Source organism: Sphaeramia orbicularis, chromosome 5 (assembly GCF_902148855.1).
Source record: "Sphaeramia orbicularis chromosome 5, fSphaOr1.1, whole genome shotgun sequence".
NCBI classification, from domain to species: Eukaryota; Metazoa; Chordata; class Actinopteri; order Kurtiformes; family Apogonidae; genus Sphaeramia; species Sphaeramia orbicularis.
The window spans coordinates 41,582,848-41,601,622 of NC_043961.1; the positions used below are offsets into that span (position 1 = coordinate 41,582,848).

General features: G+C 36.6%; 1 protein-coding gene and 1 long non-coding RNA gene across 2 annotated transcripts in view; one reads left to right on the top strand and one right to left on the bottom strand.

Moving 5' to 3' along the window:
• Nucleotides 1-1,633: 1,633 nt before the first annotated feature.
• The window catches only part of LOC115419610 (uncharacterized), a 24,864-nt gene continuing 7,722 nt past the window's right edge, over nucleotides 1,634-18,775 (bottom strand). The window contains exons 2-3 of the long non-coding RNA XR_003935448.1: nucleotides 4,033-4,054; nucleotides 1,634-1,645 (exon numbers count right to left, since the gene is read on the bottom strand). This is a non-coding gene — a long non-coding RNA (uncharacterized LOC115419610). The remainder of the gene's footprint in view (nucleotides 1,646-4,032; nucleotides 4,055-18,775) is intronic.
• Nucleotides 15,208-18,775, top strand: part of LOC115419600 (interleukin-17 receptor D-like) — a 92,228-nt gene continuing 88,660 nt past the window's right edge. The window contains 1 exon segment of the mRNA XM_030134496.1: nucleotides 15,208-15,328. Coding sequence (XP_029990356.1) covers nucleotides 15,209-15,328 — 120 coding nt within the window. The 5' untranslated portion in view covers nucleotide 15,208.

Consider the following 18,775-nt stretch of genomic DNA (forward strand, 5'->3'; position numbering starts at 1 on the left):
ATATCTCTCTTTAAAAGTCAAACATTTTTTAAGCATTTTCTTTAAATCACTCAAAATGAGCACACAGTAACTAAACACATTTTTCTGATTTCCAAATTTCCAAGATACATTGAACACACTTTTGGTGAGGCTTGCGCTTCCTGCTTTTACTTGTCCTTGTCCCTCCTAACTTGACTGGGTTTGCATTTTTCTCACAGTTTTCCGTGACTGAAAAAAGTTTGCATATGTGAAACATGTTGACAATGGATGTGAGGATATTTATGAAGACGTATTGGGGCCACATAAGAAAATAAAAACACTTGTTACTTCAAGAAAGTCATAAAATATCTAGATAAAACCTGTCATTTCATGAGAATAAAGTCAAATACAAAAAGAGTCATAATATTATGAGAATAAAGTCGTAGTTTAAAAAAAAAAACCTCATAATTTATCAATAATAATCTTGTACTTTTATGAGATTAAAGTTGTAGTATTTTGAAAATAAATTCACAGTACTGCGAAAAAAATTCAGAATTTAGAAATTGTAAGCCTCAAGCCTTGTTGATGACAGAGTTTCTGGTTAGAGCGAACACAACAAGTGAAGCAGCAACTTTCACTTCTGTAGTACTAGACGACTAATGCTAATGTCTTGATTGTGGGCTAACAGGCTCAGTATTTTACTGTGTGTAAACCCCAAATGAAAGCATAACCTCACAAAATGTTGCAAGTTCTCCATTATGCAACAAGTGTGTACAACTTTATTGTTGTAAATTATATTTTTCCCGCCTGTTTTTAAATTCTGACATTATTGTCGTAATATTATGGCTTAATTCTCAAAATATGATGACTATAATCTCATAAAAGGATATTATTTTTATTAAATTATTAGGTTGTTTTTTAAAACTACGACCTTATTCTCATAATATTATGGCTTTATTCTCAAAATATTACAACTTTACACACATAAAATTATGACTCTTTTTGTAATTGACTTTATTCTCATAACATTACGGGTTTTATCTCGATATTTTACAACTTTATTCTCATTGTGTCAAGTGTTTTTATTTTCTTATGTGGCCCTCATACACCACTGTAGTTATTGTTCTAGCAACTTACATCAAGGATGTTGATCAGAGACTTCATAAAAAAATGTACTGGGTACATTGGCAAGAAGATTTCTTCTAGGGCCAAATACTGTTAGTGAAAGTTGAGCAGAGATATTTCAAATTATGTTGTCAGTTAGTGAACTTAACTAGAATTAGCCTGTACGCTAGTAGTCCAAAACCATTTGCTGCCATTTACTTCAAGGATAAATGACAGGTAACATTTACGCTAGAAGTTTAGATTTTATTTTTTGCAACAGAATAAACAGTTCATATACTATGTATAAAGTCACAGCCATTGTTCATAATACTACAGACCTTAAAATATATATTTGATGTCAAGGACTTACCTTCTGTGTTTCAATTCAGAGACACAGGAGGAAGTTGAAGAGGAGCTAGCCAAGGGAAAACCAGTACGTGTGGCCAAATTGAAGGCGGTCACACCGTCGCTTCTTCCTGAGAGAGAGGAGGACAAGACAAAAACTGTAAGTGTAAGTGTTGGTTTCTTCCTCAGCAGTGTTGAGTAAACCACAGAGGGAGCCTCTGGTCACTGTACAATAGAACTGCTTGTCAGGTCAGTCTTCACGATGTTAAATGAATGAGGATGGTCAGTGTGACGTAACTGTCACATGTTTTCCTGTTTCTGGGTCCAAACAAAGAATGCACCAAACTTTCCCTGCTGTATAACCCTGGTTCACCACCACAGTGTTGTGTTCTGCTCTGTGTTAATTGCTCTGAGATGGGCCCAAAACTCTCCTTCCATCGCTATCCTGGTGATAAAAAGGAAAAGAACAGATGATCGCAAATCATTAGGTGGATATGAGCAAGTTTTTGAAAGAAACTGAGTCAATGAGGTTCAGGTTTACTGTGTGGTGAACTGACAGGTGACCTCGATTTGAGCAGTAATATATGATGGTCCTTTCAGCAGGTACAGTCAGAGGCAGGCACTACTGTTGGCAGCGGTTTTAGTTTAGTGGTGAATTGTTGTAAATAATTATTGTCATTGTACTGTTTTGGAGTGTTCTAGTAATGTGTTTTGCAGTGGTTTTTTTTTGGTTTTGTTTTGTTTTTTTTACTTCTAATTTTGTATTTTTCATTAAAGAGCTAGTTCAACAATCCAAGAATTATGAATCCAAATCCAGTTTTACAGGGTTCCACCTTTGAGTGAACTGGTCTGTTCTCATTTGAAGAGATGAAGAGATGCAGTCATTTGTTCCATAATATACACTTGCTTTACCTTTTGTTTCTATTTGGTTATGGTTGGTGGGTTAATGTTTTTCCAATTTACAGTAATGATTTTTTTTTTTTTTTTTTTTAGCAGTCAACAATAATATGCATGGTATGTATTTTAGATCAGCATTGAAGCCCCAACTGATGTAACACCAAGTAGATGAAACAAGGGATTTGGAGGTATCTCCATTTTTGCAATGTTTTCAATCTCCTGTTCAACATTTGCCCAGTACCCTAGGATCACTGGGCAGTCCCAAAAGCTGTGATCCCCAATTTTCCCACATTTTCTCCAACATTGTGCTATTGAAGGGTCTTCAATAAAGTTTGAAATTACAAAAGGTGTATGAAAATATCTGATTTTGAGTTTCCAATCAAATTCTTTCCACTGTTGGCTAATGATACCTGTATGACAACTTTAACACTGATTGTCTCATAATTTGTCTTCTGTTGTAATGTTTAACTCTAGTTCCCATTTACCCTTAATGTACCAAGTATTCTGAGATGGGTCAGATGAGAGTCTCTTATAAATGTGGGAAACATGCTTTTTGTTTGTTGGCTGATTTTCCTCTGTAATAGTGATGAATTATTCTTCTATGCTGTTTGGGTTCTTGGTAATTCTCTTCCTCTCCTAATGGTTCATGATATAATGCCTGATTTGAAAATACCTATATAAGTCTGTCGATGAGAAGTCAAATTGTTGCTGCAGTTGAGAGAAAGACTTAAAATCTGCTTCTTTAAATAGTTGGCTAAGTATAATACAGCCCTTGTGTTGCCAAATGAAATGAGAGATTAATTTATTCAACATGTTTAAGACAGAGACTGGGACTCTTATGGGTAGTGATTGAAACAAAAAAGAGGAGACTAGGGAGCAGATTCATTCTTACTGTCATGACCAGGAGATTATAGTAATGTTTTTTGTCTCATGACTTTTATTTTGTTAATGGTTTGTCCCTCTGTTTCTGTCAACTTGCGCTTCCTGTTTGTATGACTTCCTTTCCACTACCTGATTGCTTCCACCTGTTCCCCATTACCTAGTGTGTGTATACATTGTCCATGAATCTCTTTGTTTCCTGCCAGTTGGTCTTGTTCTATACCAGGAGAATCAGCGTCTTGTCACCTTGTCTCATCAGGTTTTGTAAATCTCTTGTTCCATGTGCTTGTTTAATATTATTTTGTTATTTTAACCAAATAGATTGCAGTTTCTCCTAATTGAGTGATTTTGAGGTTTTTTTAACATCTTCCTTTTTTCCCCTAGTTTTTTCCTCCTTTGAGTGAGTTTGTGTTTTCATGTAATCTGCTGTTTTTTGACCTTTTGCCTCAAATGAGTGATTCTTATTTTTTGTACTTTGTTAATAAAGACTGTTAATTAAACATATTGACTGGCAGTTGTGCATTTGGGATCATTCCTTGTTCAGTCGTGACACATTCAGTCTCAACTCTACCAAACAGGGAAAGGGGGAGGACCTCCCAGTGAATCAAATCATTCCTTAATTGTTCAATTAGTTTATTATAGTTGGCATCATACAGTTTTGTGGGATGAGGTGTAAGAATAATCCCTAAATATCTAAACCCTTGGTTAGACCAATAAAAATATACAGTTTTAAGTTTGCTAGGCCAGTTTCCTGATACCATCATTGCCTCTGACTAGGATGGATGATAACTGTTTTTTACAACTGATCCAGATAACTTCCTGCTTCTCATTACCCATAACAAATAATACATAACAAATAATAGTTCCCATTCTTCAAATCTTATTTCAAGTCAGTTGTAAAACTCAGTCAATAGTAAAATAAAGGCTTCTACAGAACCAAAAGCCTATGGCTGCTTGAAATGGACAATAGACCAAAGGTTTTCAGTTACTTAATATTTATGTACACATACATAATTTGTTGATGACTGACCATTGTTTTCGGACATTAAGCTACGTTAAGCTTTTTCTCTGTAACAGGGGTGGCCAACCCTGGTCCTGGAGAGCCACTATCCTGCATGTTTTAGATCAGGGGTCACCAATCCTGGTCCTCGAGGGCCGGAATCCAGCATGTTTTAGATGTATCCCTCTTCCAACACACCTGATTCAAATGATAAGCCTATCTTCAAGCTCTGCAGACGCCTGATAATGACCGTCAGGTGCGCTGGAAGAGGGAAACATCTAAAACATGCAGGATACCGGCCCTCGAGGACCAGGATTGGTGACCCCTGTTTTAGATGTATCCCTCTTCCAACACACCTGATTCAAAAGAGAAGCCTATCATCAAGCTCTGCAGAAGCCTGATAACGACCGTCAGGTGTGCTGGAAGAGGGAAACATCTAAAACATGCAGGATAGTGGCTCTCCAGGACCAGGGTTGGCCACCCCTGCTCTATAACGTGCGTCTATGGAGAGGAAAAGGCTTAACATGGACAACATCCATGAAATTGGAGTTGTCGTGATTCTTGCAGAGGTGAAACTGGGCATGACTAGAGATGTCTGCTGCATTGGCTCCCCGTACGCTTCAGGATCGATTTTAAGATTCTCTTGCTGGTTTTTAAATGTCTTAACGGCCTTGCGCCCTCCTATTTATCTGATCTGCTTTTACCATATCAACCCTCACGGACCCTGAGGTCCTCCGGCACTGGCCTTTTAACCATACCAAAACCCAGAACAAAAACCCACGGTGAGGCAGCATTTAGCCACTATGGCCCCCACCTGTGGAACAGCCTGCCGGAGAGCCTCAGGACTGCAGAGACTGTTGTTATCTTTAAAAGAAGATTAAAGACACACCTTTTTAATCAGGCTTTTAACTAATTTTTTAAACTCTTCTTGTTCTTATTTTGTTTTATTTATCACTGATACTTTATCTATTCTATTTTATTTCTAATCTTACGTATTTTACTCTTGGTACTGTATTTATTTTATTTTATTTATTCTCTTAGTCCTATGTTATGCTTTTAGTCTTTAGCTTTTAACGCCAGTGTTTCCTCAGGGGGGTCCTCCACACTGGGAGCTGTGTCTGGTCTGCTAGTGGGGGTACTGTCCTTGGGTCCCTTTGGCCCGGCTGGCTGGGGGTCCTCCCTTCGATGTGGGGGTCCACCTGTCTGTCGGAGTCGGGGGGCCTGGGTGCTGGTCCCCCCGATGGCACGGCCTGCGGCTCCTCCCAGTGTGGACGGCCCCAAAGGTGGCGTTTCCTTGATCCTCAGTGCCATGCCATGTCTCCCTGTTGTGTGCGTGTGCGTGTGTGTGCGTGTGTGCGTGTGTGTGTGTGTGTGTGTGTGTGTGTGTGTGCGTGTCTAGTATGGAGGGTGGGAGGGAGGGGTTTTCTTTGTAATTGTTTTTCTGTTTTTATTATGTAATTGTTTTTAATTCTGTAAAGCACTTTGTGTTGCATCTGTGCATGAAAAGCGCTTTATAAATAAAGGTTGATTTGATTTGATTTGATTTGATGTCCACATGAACTTTGGTGATGATTTGATCACTGTTCTCAGGCATCAAGCTATGTTAAACTTTTTAAGCATTTTAGAATGCCCCTCTTCTTCTGCTGCTTCCGGGCCAAAACAGCAGCTGCAACCGCTTGATCTTCCTCTTCGTCTTGCAGCTGTAGCAGAGAGTGTATTCAGACCTACTTTGTTTGGTCCATTTAAAATGGACCAGAGTTTGTTTCCCCAGAAAGTCTGAACTTTTATTAGGTGTGAATACAAACATGCGAACTCTGATTCGAACCAAACAAGGGGTCCACTTGTTTCCAAATGGACTCTGGGCCGGTTCACTTCTGGTGTGAATGAAACCAGCCTCAAGCCGAAACAAATCAAGGAACCATGCTCCTTTTTGTGCTTGACGAGCCACTGTAGTCATGTGGCATTGTGGGTAATCAACAACACTGGAAGTAACGGAACTGCATGGGTAGCCAGAGCTAATAGCAGCCATGAGTCATGGACAGACATGGAGCAATGAGGAGACTGAAAGTCTCACTGACATTTGGTCAATGGTCGCATAGGATGTTCATTTTCATCAACACCTGTTGTCTCTGATGACCCTTCCCCTCACTTTTCTGTTCAATGCCTGCACAGTTCATCACATGCATGCTTCTGTTTACAAAGTTCAACAGGACAGTTACCTGGTGAAATTCTCAGATGATACTGCCCTGATGTCACTTCTTCAGGGATCACTGAGACGTCATGGCCCTGCTCTGGCATCATTTGTGCAGTGGTGTGATGAGGACCTTCTTGACCTGAATGTGATGAAGACTAAGGAGCTAATCATTGATTTTAGAAAGGAGAAGTCTGAGTCTGAACCTAGTAGTATTCATAGTGAAGACATCCATATTATGGACTTGCACAAATACCTCGGTACTTTGTTTGATTCTCAGCTCAAATTTGACAAAAACGCAGAGTCACTGTTCAAAAGAGGTTGGCAAAGAATCCATCTGCGGTGGAAGGTGAACTCTTAACGTTTCTAAACCAATTTTATGTAGTTTTTATTGTTCTTTTATTGAAAGTCTTTTAACCTTTTCTTTTATTTGCTTTTATAATGGGTTGTTTGTGAAAGACAAAAACAGTTTCAGCAGCATCATTAGTGTCTGATCCACAATTATAGCAGTTCAACAAAAAGACGTGAATTCTTTATGGAAGAAGCAGGTGGTGCACACAGACAGGAGAATCCTAAACCAACCAGACCATGTCCTCAAAGATAAACTTACTTTAATGCCATCAGGAAGATGATACAATGGACCTCAGAGGAGAACAAACAGATGCACAAACTCAGTTATTCATTCCTATCTATCTATCTATCTATCTATCTATCTATCTATCTATCTATCTATCTATCTATCTATCTATCTACACTGTAACAAGTTTCTGTAGTTTTCACAGCATTATTACTGTAAAATGAGCAAATGCTTACTGTAGAACCTGTTTACAGTATGTTGCTGTAGATCTGCAAAGTATCATGGGCAAAATTAATTGGCGGGTGAATTCTACAGTAAAATATATTTTACTGTAAATCAAAATACAGTAATTTTGAGCGGGATTTATTTTTTTAGCTGCCATCTTTGGGTCATACTACGTGTTCAACATTGAATATCCAGAGGAGGCAGCCACATCCCTGGAATTTATCCAGAGGTAAGCACGTATTTGTTCTGAATATTCTTCACTAGGCATAACAAGTATTTGTTATGTGACCACCTACTCCACAAGTAAAATACTACTCAAAATGTATCCGATTTTCACTGATTTTCACCGTTCAAACTTGTTCAGCTTCTTCAGGACATTAGTGCTTGTATTTATATTTTTCAATTTTTTTAAATATTCAGCTTTTTATGCCAAAAATTTTTAATGGTTTCTTATGGAGAAATCAGCACTTCTTCTAGTACTTGATGGCAGCGCCTGCGGCCAATCAAACTTGAAGCAGTTTTTGCACTTACTAAGGGTTTTTCCCTCAAGTCTAAATTCTTGCTTATGTTGTATGTCGCTTTGGACAAAAGCATCTGCTAAATGAAATTGTAAAATTGTAGAAATCTTCAACAAGCCACACTTTCAACTTTTTCAGCTGTATTTTCAATCTTTCTTTTCAGCTCAAAGCGAATTTTAACCACCTAAAACAAAGCCCACCTAAATAAATCAATATTGGTTCAAGACTGTGCTAAATAAAGGATATTCCCATTTTTTACATCGCCATCAGACAGCCCATTCCTTTGCCATAACATTTTCTCAACTGCATTACTTCAAAAAATCCAAACTATCACCTTAAACAGCAGTTCTTTATTTTTACTCACCATGGAAAAGATAGAAAAGCAAGAATGGCTTTTTTTGTTTCCATGAGAAATGTAAGTCTAAAATTTATGCGTATATCAGATATCTACATGTCTTTTTTCACTTCATCATTTTAAAACAAAAAGTTGAGTGCTTGTTTTTGTTTTGGAGTATTTAATAAAATACCCCAAATTCCCATTCCTATTCTTCACACAGTCATAAATGTGCTCACTTAAATCTTTTTGGCCCATTTTAAAAAAAATATTTTGACATAAGGTCTCATGATTTTCATTACTAAATGTTGTTGTAGAGTAGACATACTGTAATAACAGCTGTGCATGGAAACTTTAAGTGATAGTTCAGATTCTTATCCATATAGTGGTATTTGCTGGTCCATGTGAGTGAAATACACTATATTGCCAAAAGTATTTGCTCACCTGCCTTGACTCGCATATGAATTTAAGTGCCATCCCATTCCTAGTCTATGGGGTTCAATATGACGTGGGTCCACCCTTTGCAGCTGTAACAGCTTCAACTCTCCTGGGAAGGCTGTCCACAAGGTTTAGGAGTGTGTTCATGGGAATTTTTGACCATTTTTCCAGAAGCGCATTTGTGAGGTCACACACTGATGTTGGATGAGAAGGCCTGGCTCTCAGTCTCTGCTCTAATTCATCCCAAAGGTGTTCTATGGGGTTTGAGGTCAGGACTCTGTGCAGGCCAGTCAAGTTCATCCACACCAGACTCGGTCATCCATGTCTTTATGGACCTTGCTTTGTGCACTGGTGCACAGTCATGTTGGAAGAGGAAGGGGCCAGCTCCAAACTGTTCCCAAAAAGCTGGGAGCATGGAATTGTCCAAAATGTCTTGGTATGCTGAAGCATTCACAGTTCCTTTCACTGGAACTGAGGGGCCAAGCCCAGCTCCTGAAAAACAACCCCACACCATAATCCCCCCTCCACCAAACTTTACACTTGGCACAACGCGGTCCGACAAGTATCGTTCTCCTGGCAACCGCCAAACCCAGACCCGTCCATCAGATTGCCAGATGGAGAAGTGCAATTCGTCACTCCAGAGAATGCACCTCCACTGCTCTAGAGTCCAGTGGTGGCGTGCTTTACACCACTGCATCCAGTGCTTTGCATTGCACTTGGTGATGAATGGCTTGGATGCAGCTTCTCAGCCATGGAAACCCATTCCATGAAGCTCTCTGCACACTGTTCTTGAGCTAATCTGAAGGCCACATGAAGTTTGGAGGTCTGTAGCGATTGACTCTGCAGAAAGTTGGCGACCTCTTTGCACTCTGCACCTTAGCATCCATTGACCCCGCTCCGTCAGTTTACGTGGCCTACCACTTCGTGGCTGAGTTGCTGTCGTTCCCAAACACTTCCACTTTCTTATAATACAGCTGACAGTTGACTGGAATATTTAGGAGCGAGGAAATTTCACCACTGGATTTGTTGCACAGGTGGCATCCTATCACAGTTCCACGCTGGAATTCACTGAGCTCCTGAGAGCGACCCATTCTTTCACAAATGTTTGTAAAAGCAGTCTGCATGCCAAGGTGCTTGATTTTATACACCTGTGGCCATGGAAGTGATTGGAACACCTGATTCTGATTATTTGGATGGGTGAAAAAAGGTGAACGACACGCACATCCAAAATTAGAGGTGTGCTGGATCCCAAAAAAGTAGAACGTGAGAAAAAATAAAGGAAGGTCCACACAACCAGTGAGCTCCCAAACCATTTAAAAATACAAGAACAGATTTACAAGAGCAAAAACAAAAGAAAAATTCTTTTAAAAAAAAGTTTATATTATATTTATATTTATATAAGTTTATATTGCCCAATATAAACTTTTTTTTAAAAGAATTTTTCTTTGGTTTTTGCTCTTGTAAATCTGTTCTTGTATTTTTGTTAATAAGAACCGTGCACACATGCTGTGGTGCTTGTCACCACATTCAGATGGACAGTATAACTACGTAGACCTGTAGAAATTTGATTATCTGTTTACAAATATGAGTGCAAAGCAATTTGATCATTAAAAATCATGTATATTTGCAGACGTTTGTAACACTTCATGATTTATGATTGATTGTACATATGATTAGGCTTTACAAGTTATTTTCTGATCTTCTAAGATGACGTATATTGCATGTCACGTGCTATTTTGATCGGACACTGCATATAAAACACCTGTGTATTTTGTATTTGTGGATACTTTGAAATGTAAGACTCTTGATCATTTACAATTGGTCATATGTTTGAAGAGTTTTAATAATTTTTTTCTGCTATGACGTGTAACGCGGGTCACGTGTTGTGATTAGATGCCACATATAGAACACCTGTGTAAGTTTCTGTCCTCAGTCTGATGAAGGGCCTGAAACATCACCATTAAATGGTTTGGGAGCTCACTGGTTGTGCGGACCTTCCTTTATTTTTTCTCATATTTGGATGGGTGAGCCAATACTTTTGGCAATATAGTGTACATCCACCAAGTCTGGTCCATTAACTCCTTCACTGTTGTAAGAACGAGAGGTTTACCAGGAGTGTACTGCTCCAAAATGAATGAAGTAGGTAAAGACCAGAAAAAAACACAGTTCATGACAGGGAAGGAGTTAATCAACCAGACTTAGTGGATATATTACACTAGCATGAAACAGCACATACCACAACATGGGTAAGAATCCAAACCATCAGTTCAACCAAGTTTTTCTCCTTGGCTGGGGTAATGTATGATGTCTTCAGTAGTAAAAGCATATTGTGGTATTTCTAATGGGTAGCAAGGAGTCAACAAAAATGGTCAGAGCCATCAATCTTGCCTCTAAATTTCTACATCAGTAACTAATTCCTTTTTATCCTTCCACTGCAGGGAAGTATCCAGTATCCAGTTCAGGTTTGAGAATGCAGATAAAGATGAAGATGAAAGAAGATTCACTGTTTGAGGTTCAACTGGTATATAGTGTTGTTTACAGAATCAAATATATTTAGTATGTATGTTGAAATGTTTAAATGTTGAAAGTTTTAATAAATGAGAAGGTTTATGACAAAAACAGTGTCTTTATTTTAGAGTATGTAATTACTTTACAGTTATTAATTTACATTATTAAAATGAATGCAGTAAGGCCTGTCACAGGAGTCCACTATTTGTTGTGATGCAAAATATATCAACATATCACAGTACTGTGATTGGTACTGTAATAGCAATTACAGTACTGTGATTGGTACTGTAATGACAATTACAGTATTTTACAGGTACTGTAATTTAATATACGGTAAGTATGCTGTAGAATGTAATTCAGCAACTTACTTGCTAATTGTTGCCAGCAAGTTACTGTACATTTCACAGTATCCTTGTTATAGTGTATCTATCTATCTATCTATCTATCTATCTATCTATCTATCTATCTATCTATCTATCTATCTATCTATCTATCTATCTATCTATCTATCTATCTATCTATCTATCTATCTAATGTAAAATGCATTGAACTACATTTTGTCATTTTAGAATGTCACATTCTACCTCTGTATATTTTGGTGAAAGTAACTCAAAATTAATACAGGAGTCATGTAACACATTACAATTCTGAGACAGTAATATTGTAAGGTAAGGAATAACTTTTAAATAACAGTTACGAGTAATCTGTAATGGATTACAGTTTGGAAGTAACTTGCACACAGCACTGGTGGTGACATACAACACTTGGCGATAGTTCTACTGTTTCAGTCCACATTCCATACATTGTCAGGTTAATGCATAGGAAATACTGTTTCTACTTTTTGCCACAGGAGGGTGCTACACATCAGCAGAGATTCAACTTGGAAAAGAAAGCGCACCACACATTTGCACATAATTATGCTTCAGTAGTCCTCCTTATGAAGTGAAATGTGCATGGAAAACAATGTTTTCCACAACAAAAATTAACTAAACATTGTAGTTTCTCCATATAATCTGAAAGGACTCAAAAGTCCAATGTCACTATTCACATGAGGGTAGTGTTAAAACTGTTTATGTAGTGATGGTTTAAAAGTTACAGAATTAGGACTTTGGTTTGATAATTATTCCCACAGTAATTAAACTGAATAAGGCACATTACACCAGTAATGTAAATAATATATAATGACAGTTAAAAAAACAACCTTCTCACTCTATTACTCACCAGGCTGTAAAGGTCAAATATATAAGACTTAGGATTTGGATTTAGATGTAGAAATGTAAAATATCCTTAACCTTGTTCATCATTATATGAGAATTAATCTATAATCAGGCAAAATAAAAAATTGTTTGTGTTGTTAGTAGCATGTTCATCTGTATTATCATCACCTACTATGTCCTAAACTACTCAATAAAAAGCCAGGAACAAACAAACCAAACATTTTCTCTGAAAAGTCTTCAGTATTTTTTTCAGGAATTTGCAATCTCACCACTAGATATCACTAAATGCAATACACTGAACATTTAACACTACTTTTGACCTTGTGATATAAATATTTTAATAGAAACATTTATATTAAAGGTACAATATGGAAGAGTTACTTTGTGTTGTATGGTGTGTATGGGTGCTGGTGCTTTCCTCACATTTGATTCCTCTATTTCTTAGTAAACAGAGATAGTTTTACACTTTCAGGCAAGTCCCTCTCACTCTGTGAGAGGGACTTGCCCTGTGGGCTCGGTCCCTAATAGTAACATTAGAACCTAGAAATAATGACAACTACCAATTTTCTTCTTGAAAAATTATGTGAAAAAATGCAAGTGAGAAAAATAACATTACACTGTGAAAATATTTACGTCAACAAACTATCCTTTCACAATAAAATGCAAATAAAAAATAAATAAAAACAAATATGAACAACTTGAAATGTGCAATTTTAACAATATTCTGCCTATTACGAAATGTTTTGTACATTTATAAAGCCACTGTGATCTGTAAGTTGTGACGTAATATTGTAAAAATTGTTCTTATTTTACTTCCAAACTTCAGAATTTTAATAATATCCTGCCTGTTACCACATGTTTGTGCAACATTGTGTGTAAATGTACATGTATAAATAATAAGTCAAGGCAGAATATTGTTAAAACACCACACATTTTTCGAATAAAATTTCAGTTTTTTCAGGTTATTCACATCTCTTTTGTAAAATGTAAATATTTTCATGATTTAATGTTTTTTTGGTACTAACACAAAGAGAAAAACTTGGAGTTGTCATTATTTATAGGTTATTATGTCATTATTTCACTGCTCCAGCCCACTTGTGATCAAACTGGGCTAAATGTGGCCCCTGAACCAAAATGAGTTTGACACTCCTGCTGTAGAGGACCAGAGGAGACTCCCCAAAACCAACCAGACCTCTGCATAGACATTTGTGCACAGGCTGTTTTCATGGATGTAGACAGTTTAGTTTATGGAGGGAGTTCACTCATATCAGACGCAACAACAATAATAATCAAACGTTTTGTCTATATAGTGCTTTTCATAGCACTAATACACTATCATAGGTTAACCCATTAACCCCTGACGTGTCTGTGGTGAGCATTCTGAATATATGATTTATTGTAAATATTCCTAAAAATTCACAAAAAAACCTGTTTTCTCAGTAGTTAAAATTTCCAACTGTGCTTGATAGAATAGACATCGTTCTTTCCATTTACACAACAGAATGCAACTTGACTCAATTTGGCCTTTTTGCGTTTCCATTACGTAAAAGGACCTGAAATCTGGTACCCGGTACTAGTTTTTTTAGTATCTACTCCGCCAAGGTTCCAAAATGGGGAAAAAAATACTAAAATGTGACATGTAAACACTGCAGACCACTAATTGAAAGAAAATTAGTGGGTGCTCTCAGGTCAACTCCAGCTAAATTTTGTTGCTGTCGGGCAGAAACCTTGTAAGTCCTTTTTTGGTCTTTTTTTTTTTGTCATAAAATGATTCTGTTGTTCAGTCTTCACATTTACCTGATGGTTTTAGAAACATTTAGCCAATGAAAAGTGTTGAAAACAGCTTGTGGCCACATATCTTAACTCCATTGATTTACTTAGAAGATACATCGTTTTTCCAGTTTCTTGAAAAATAACCGTTTTGGACATAAGAGGTTCCAACAAATTTTATCTAAACTCTTTCATGCATGACATCCACATTTGTGGACACATAGTTTAAGCTCACTTTCCAAAGGGTTATAAAGGCAATATTCTCCAAACCAAATGGGGGCAGTCTCTATAGACCCTATGCAATACAATGAAAGAAAGTATCATCTTAGTTTTAGAAGTTTGACTGCTCTGTGATCAGATAAACTTAACCTCCTAAGACCCAGTTAAGGGTTTCTGTCCACGTTTGTGCACAAGAGTTTCACTGCTTTATATAAAAAAAAAAAAAAAAAAGTCCATCGCAAAGGACGTTCTTCAAAAATAATAATAAGAAAAAAATAAGAAAAAATGCAACTAGAACACTTGTTGCATCATGAGGTTTCCAATATAGGCAATTATTTAATTTAAAAGAGACAAAGCTTGTGCTTTCCTGGGTCTCAGGAGGTTAAACATAAAACCATAAAGAAAATAAATAAATTCATAATGCATTTAAAATTTAGCCTAATTTTGCGTAATAAAATCAATCTAGAAAAAAAAAAAAAATCTGGATCCTTTTTTCATTCATGCATGACGGTTAATCTTTGGCTCTGTGCCAATGTGTCTGAAGAACGCCAGGTGGCTTCCCTTTTTTGGATAAAACTTTGTGTTCTCTAAACTTTTTGCTTTCATGAAACATAGTTTTAGATGTTATAATATAATACAATGGACATCAATGTGATAAAAAGTGAAAAGGTAAGCATGAGTATTATGTAGCATGTATTCTGTAGATGTGGATTTGACCCCAGCAATAAGGTGCTGTGTTGGAAAATTTAGAAAATGAGAAGTGCTGAAAAGTGCTTGAATATTGTTTCAATATTGATGTTTCTTTCAATAAAGTTGTAATTACACCACTGTCAAAATGTTGTTGGGGTTGAGGGGGGCCTGGAGATTTTTCGTCCACCAAAGGGGGGCCCGACAGAAAAAGACTGAGAACCACTGCCTTAACGTGAGAGAGGCGCGGGTGCACGTCCATCCGTGCGCCGTGCACATGCGTGCTGCTCGTGCGTTCTGCTCGTGCGTCCGGCTCCGTCAGTGTCGGTTCAGATGCAGGAATGGCGGCGTCTCGGACTTTCTTCACGTCTCTCGGTGTTTTACTTCTGCTTTTATTTTCACATTTCGGATCCACAACTTCAGGCGGCAGGAGGTCGAACCAGGACAGGTGTGGATTCAAGGTAAAAAAAAACAAACAAACAAACAAACAAAAAAAACCCAAACACTTACTACTTATTTCCATCCGTATTTTTTCGACTTATTTTTCCTCAAACCTGCTGCTGCGTCTCAAATCTAGCCCAGTTTTCTCAGTCGGTTCGGTTCGGTCTGTTTTCTGTGTCTGTCTGTGTCTGGGATCATGGTTCAGTCGTTGTCTGATAATAGTTGTAATGTTTTTGTCGGCGGTGCTTTACCTTCTTTACCTTTACCTGAGTCTGCATCTGTGGTTCGGCTCAGTTGAACAGAACTAAGTCCAATCTTTAAAAAGGACTCATTGTCTGTGTTTCCTAAACAGACACACTAAGGGATGAAAACCTGTGAATATTTTTTTTTTTTAATTATTATTATTATTATTATTATTATTATTATTATTTTTTTTTTTTTTTTTTTATTATTATTGCTCCAAAAATACAGTTTTTCGTAGAGACAAATGGCAAGGCATTACATAAATCAGCATTTACAAAAAAAATCTCAAGGCATTAAAATGATAATGCAATATTCATAATGATAGAACATGAAAAAAGAGGTATTAAAATAATAAATATATTTCAGCAGCTTCACAAATTGTTTACACAGTCGGATGGGAGTGTCTTTAAAGATTCATAGAGGAGAAGAATATTTTTAGCTCGTTTTTAAGACAGTTTAAGTTTAATCCTTTGAATAATTCTGATACTTGTGTTGTTTTACAGCTCAGTGTTTGTGAATGGATGAACACATTTTACATCATATTCCATTCAAATTGATGTAAAGATGTTAAACACACATAGGACACACTTGCCTAACCTGTTTAAAAAAAAAATAAGATAAAATAAAACCATTGGTGCCATTTCCTGACTCCCCTATAACAACTCCATAACAGAGCCTGGATTTGATGCCACCTGTGTATGTAAATGTTTTAAAAGTCACAGAGTATTGGCACCCTGGGAAGAACAAAACATATCCTCTATCATAAATCACTGTATACTGTTCATTAGTTTGACCATATTTGAGTTACTGTATTGAACTGTGGGGACACACATATAAAACCAATATACAAACAATATATACGATCCAAACAAAAGACCATTAGACTGATAAATAAGGCAGGATGTAGGGACCACACAAATGAACTTTTTTAAGATTACAAACTCTAAAATTTCCAGATTTGATTCAGTTTAAAACAGCACAACTAACATTTAAAGCAAGACACAACTGACTGTCAAATAAACTACAGAAATTGTTTTCAGTGAGAGAAGGAGGATATAATCTAAGAGGGAAACTGAAGATAAAAATGCAGTGTCACACATAATGAATCACAGGGGTTAAATGATGGAACAGTTTATCAGATGAAATAAAGCAAAGTAAAAGCATAAATCAGTTTAAAGGAAAAAATAAAATCTAATTATTAAAGAAATATAAGAATGAGGAACAACAGTTTAACCCTGGATGGTAATGGAAGTGTTTAAAGAAGGAAATCCTGCTGGATTGTTTTGTACTCTTATGTTTTCTATGGTTTGTTATAACATTAGCTCTTTTTCAGTAACTTAGTGCTGACCTGTTCTTTTTTATGGACTGTATGTGTTATGTAAAATTGGGATCGGAAATTATAAACTGGGCTTCTTCCTACTCCATTTCAGACTTAAAGTGTTGTTGAGGAGCCACAATGAGGTAGTTCACCACTGTGTTCTTTGCCTTGCATTACCTTTGTTATTGCCTTCAATACTTTACAATGTTCTGTTTAAATTTATGGTTTCTCTTTGCCTTTCTTTTACTTTTGTATTTTTTCTACTTATGTTCAAAATAAACTTCAAAGACTGACACACTATAGCTATGGGTCCATTCACAGTATTTATGCGATAATATACCCAGGATCAACTATACTGGTCTACTAGTAAAATGCTTCCAGAATAAAAGTAGCTCAACTTTACCAAATGTGAGTCACTATTATAGAAAAATCAAGTCAAAGTGCGAGTTGGTTGTATTTTCTAAGACACGGTGTTAGGCTGAAATGTGAAATTCTGAGAATTAATGAGAGAATGGGTTTTATTTAAAAGGAATGTTTGTCTCAGAGGTACCAGATCTACCTCAAAAAAGTGTCTGCACATTACAATACATTCACTTTTCAGGTTCTATCTAGTGGAACGTTTATAAATCCATTGTATAAATGTACATAAACCAACATATAATGTGTAATAACACACCATCATATAAATTGAAAACATGAGTTAACCAGCACTTTTGTCATTTGTTTTCTGATTCATCCTATTAAAGTACGTAAGATTTAGCAGATTTAATATCTGAAGCAGATATTTTCTAAGAAAATGTAGAACAGTGTTATTAATCTCTGTTACTGCTGTAAGTGAGAGGTGTTATTGGCTGGCCTTGGTGTTGGATGAGCCGATGTGGGAAAACAGGCCTTTGTGGTTTAGCTGAAGTGCAGGTAGTAAAGCTGGTTTCCTGTCTTTTGTGTGTTGTGTTAGAACTATTTGATGTGGTAAACAGGCCTGGATCCTCTGCTCTGCTGCTGCTCTCACTGTGGAATAATGGGCATGCTTGAGGAAGTTAAAAAGGAAAAGGTGTCAAAAAACTATACTGAGCTAAAGACTGGTCTGATGCTCTCATTTAAATCAGGGGTGTCAAACATGTGGCCCGTGGGCAAAAACCGGCCCATCAAAGGTTCCAATGCGGCCCGTGGAATGAATTTGCGAAGTGCAAAAATTACACTGAAGGTATTAACAATCAAAGGTGTCAAACTTGTTTTAGTTCAGGTTCCACATACAGACCAATGTGATCTAGTAAAATAATAACATAATCTATAAATAACTGACAACTACAATTTTTCTTCTTAATTTAATATGGAAAAAAATAACACTACACTATGAAAATATTTACATTTACAAACTATCCTATAACAATAAAATGTGAGTAACCTGAACAAATATGAACCTGAAATGTCTTAAGAGAATTATGTGCAGTTTTAACAATATTCTGCCTGTTATTAAATGTTTTGTGCATTTGTATATCCACTGTAATCTGTAAATTGTGTTAAAAATAAGATGCCATGTAATATTGTGGAAATTGTTCTTATTTTAGTTCCAAACTGCAAAATTTTAACAATATTCTGCCTGTTACCACATGATTGTGTAACACTGTGTGTAATGCACATGTATAAGTCATAAATTGAGGCATAATATTGTTAAAATTGCACTTATTTTTCTTACAAAATTTCAGTTTTTTCAGGTTATTCACATTTTTTGTAAAAGTTTGTAAATGGAAATATTTTCATCAGTGTAGGTAATTCATTTATCTATCAGACAGTTGTATTTGGAAGACAATGTGAACCTTTATCAGACCTTAGGGGAGATAATTTCGTAATTTCATGTTTTTATTGCACTAAAAGAAAGAGAAAAAGTTGTCATTATTTAGAGGTT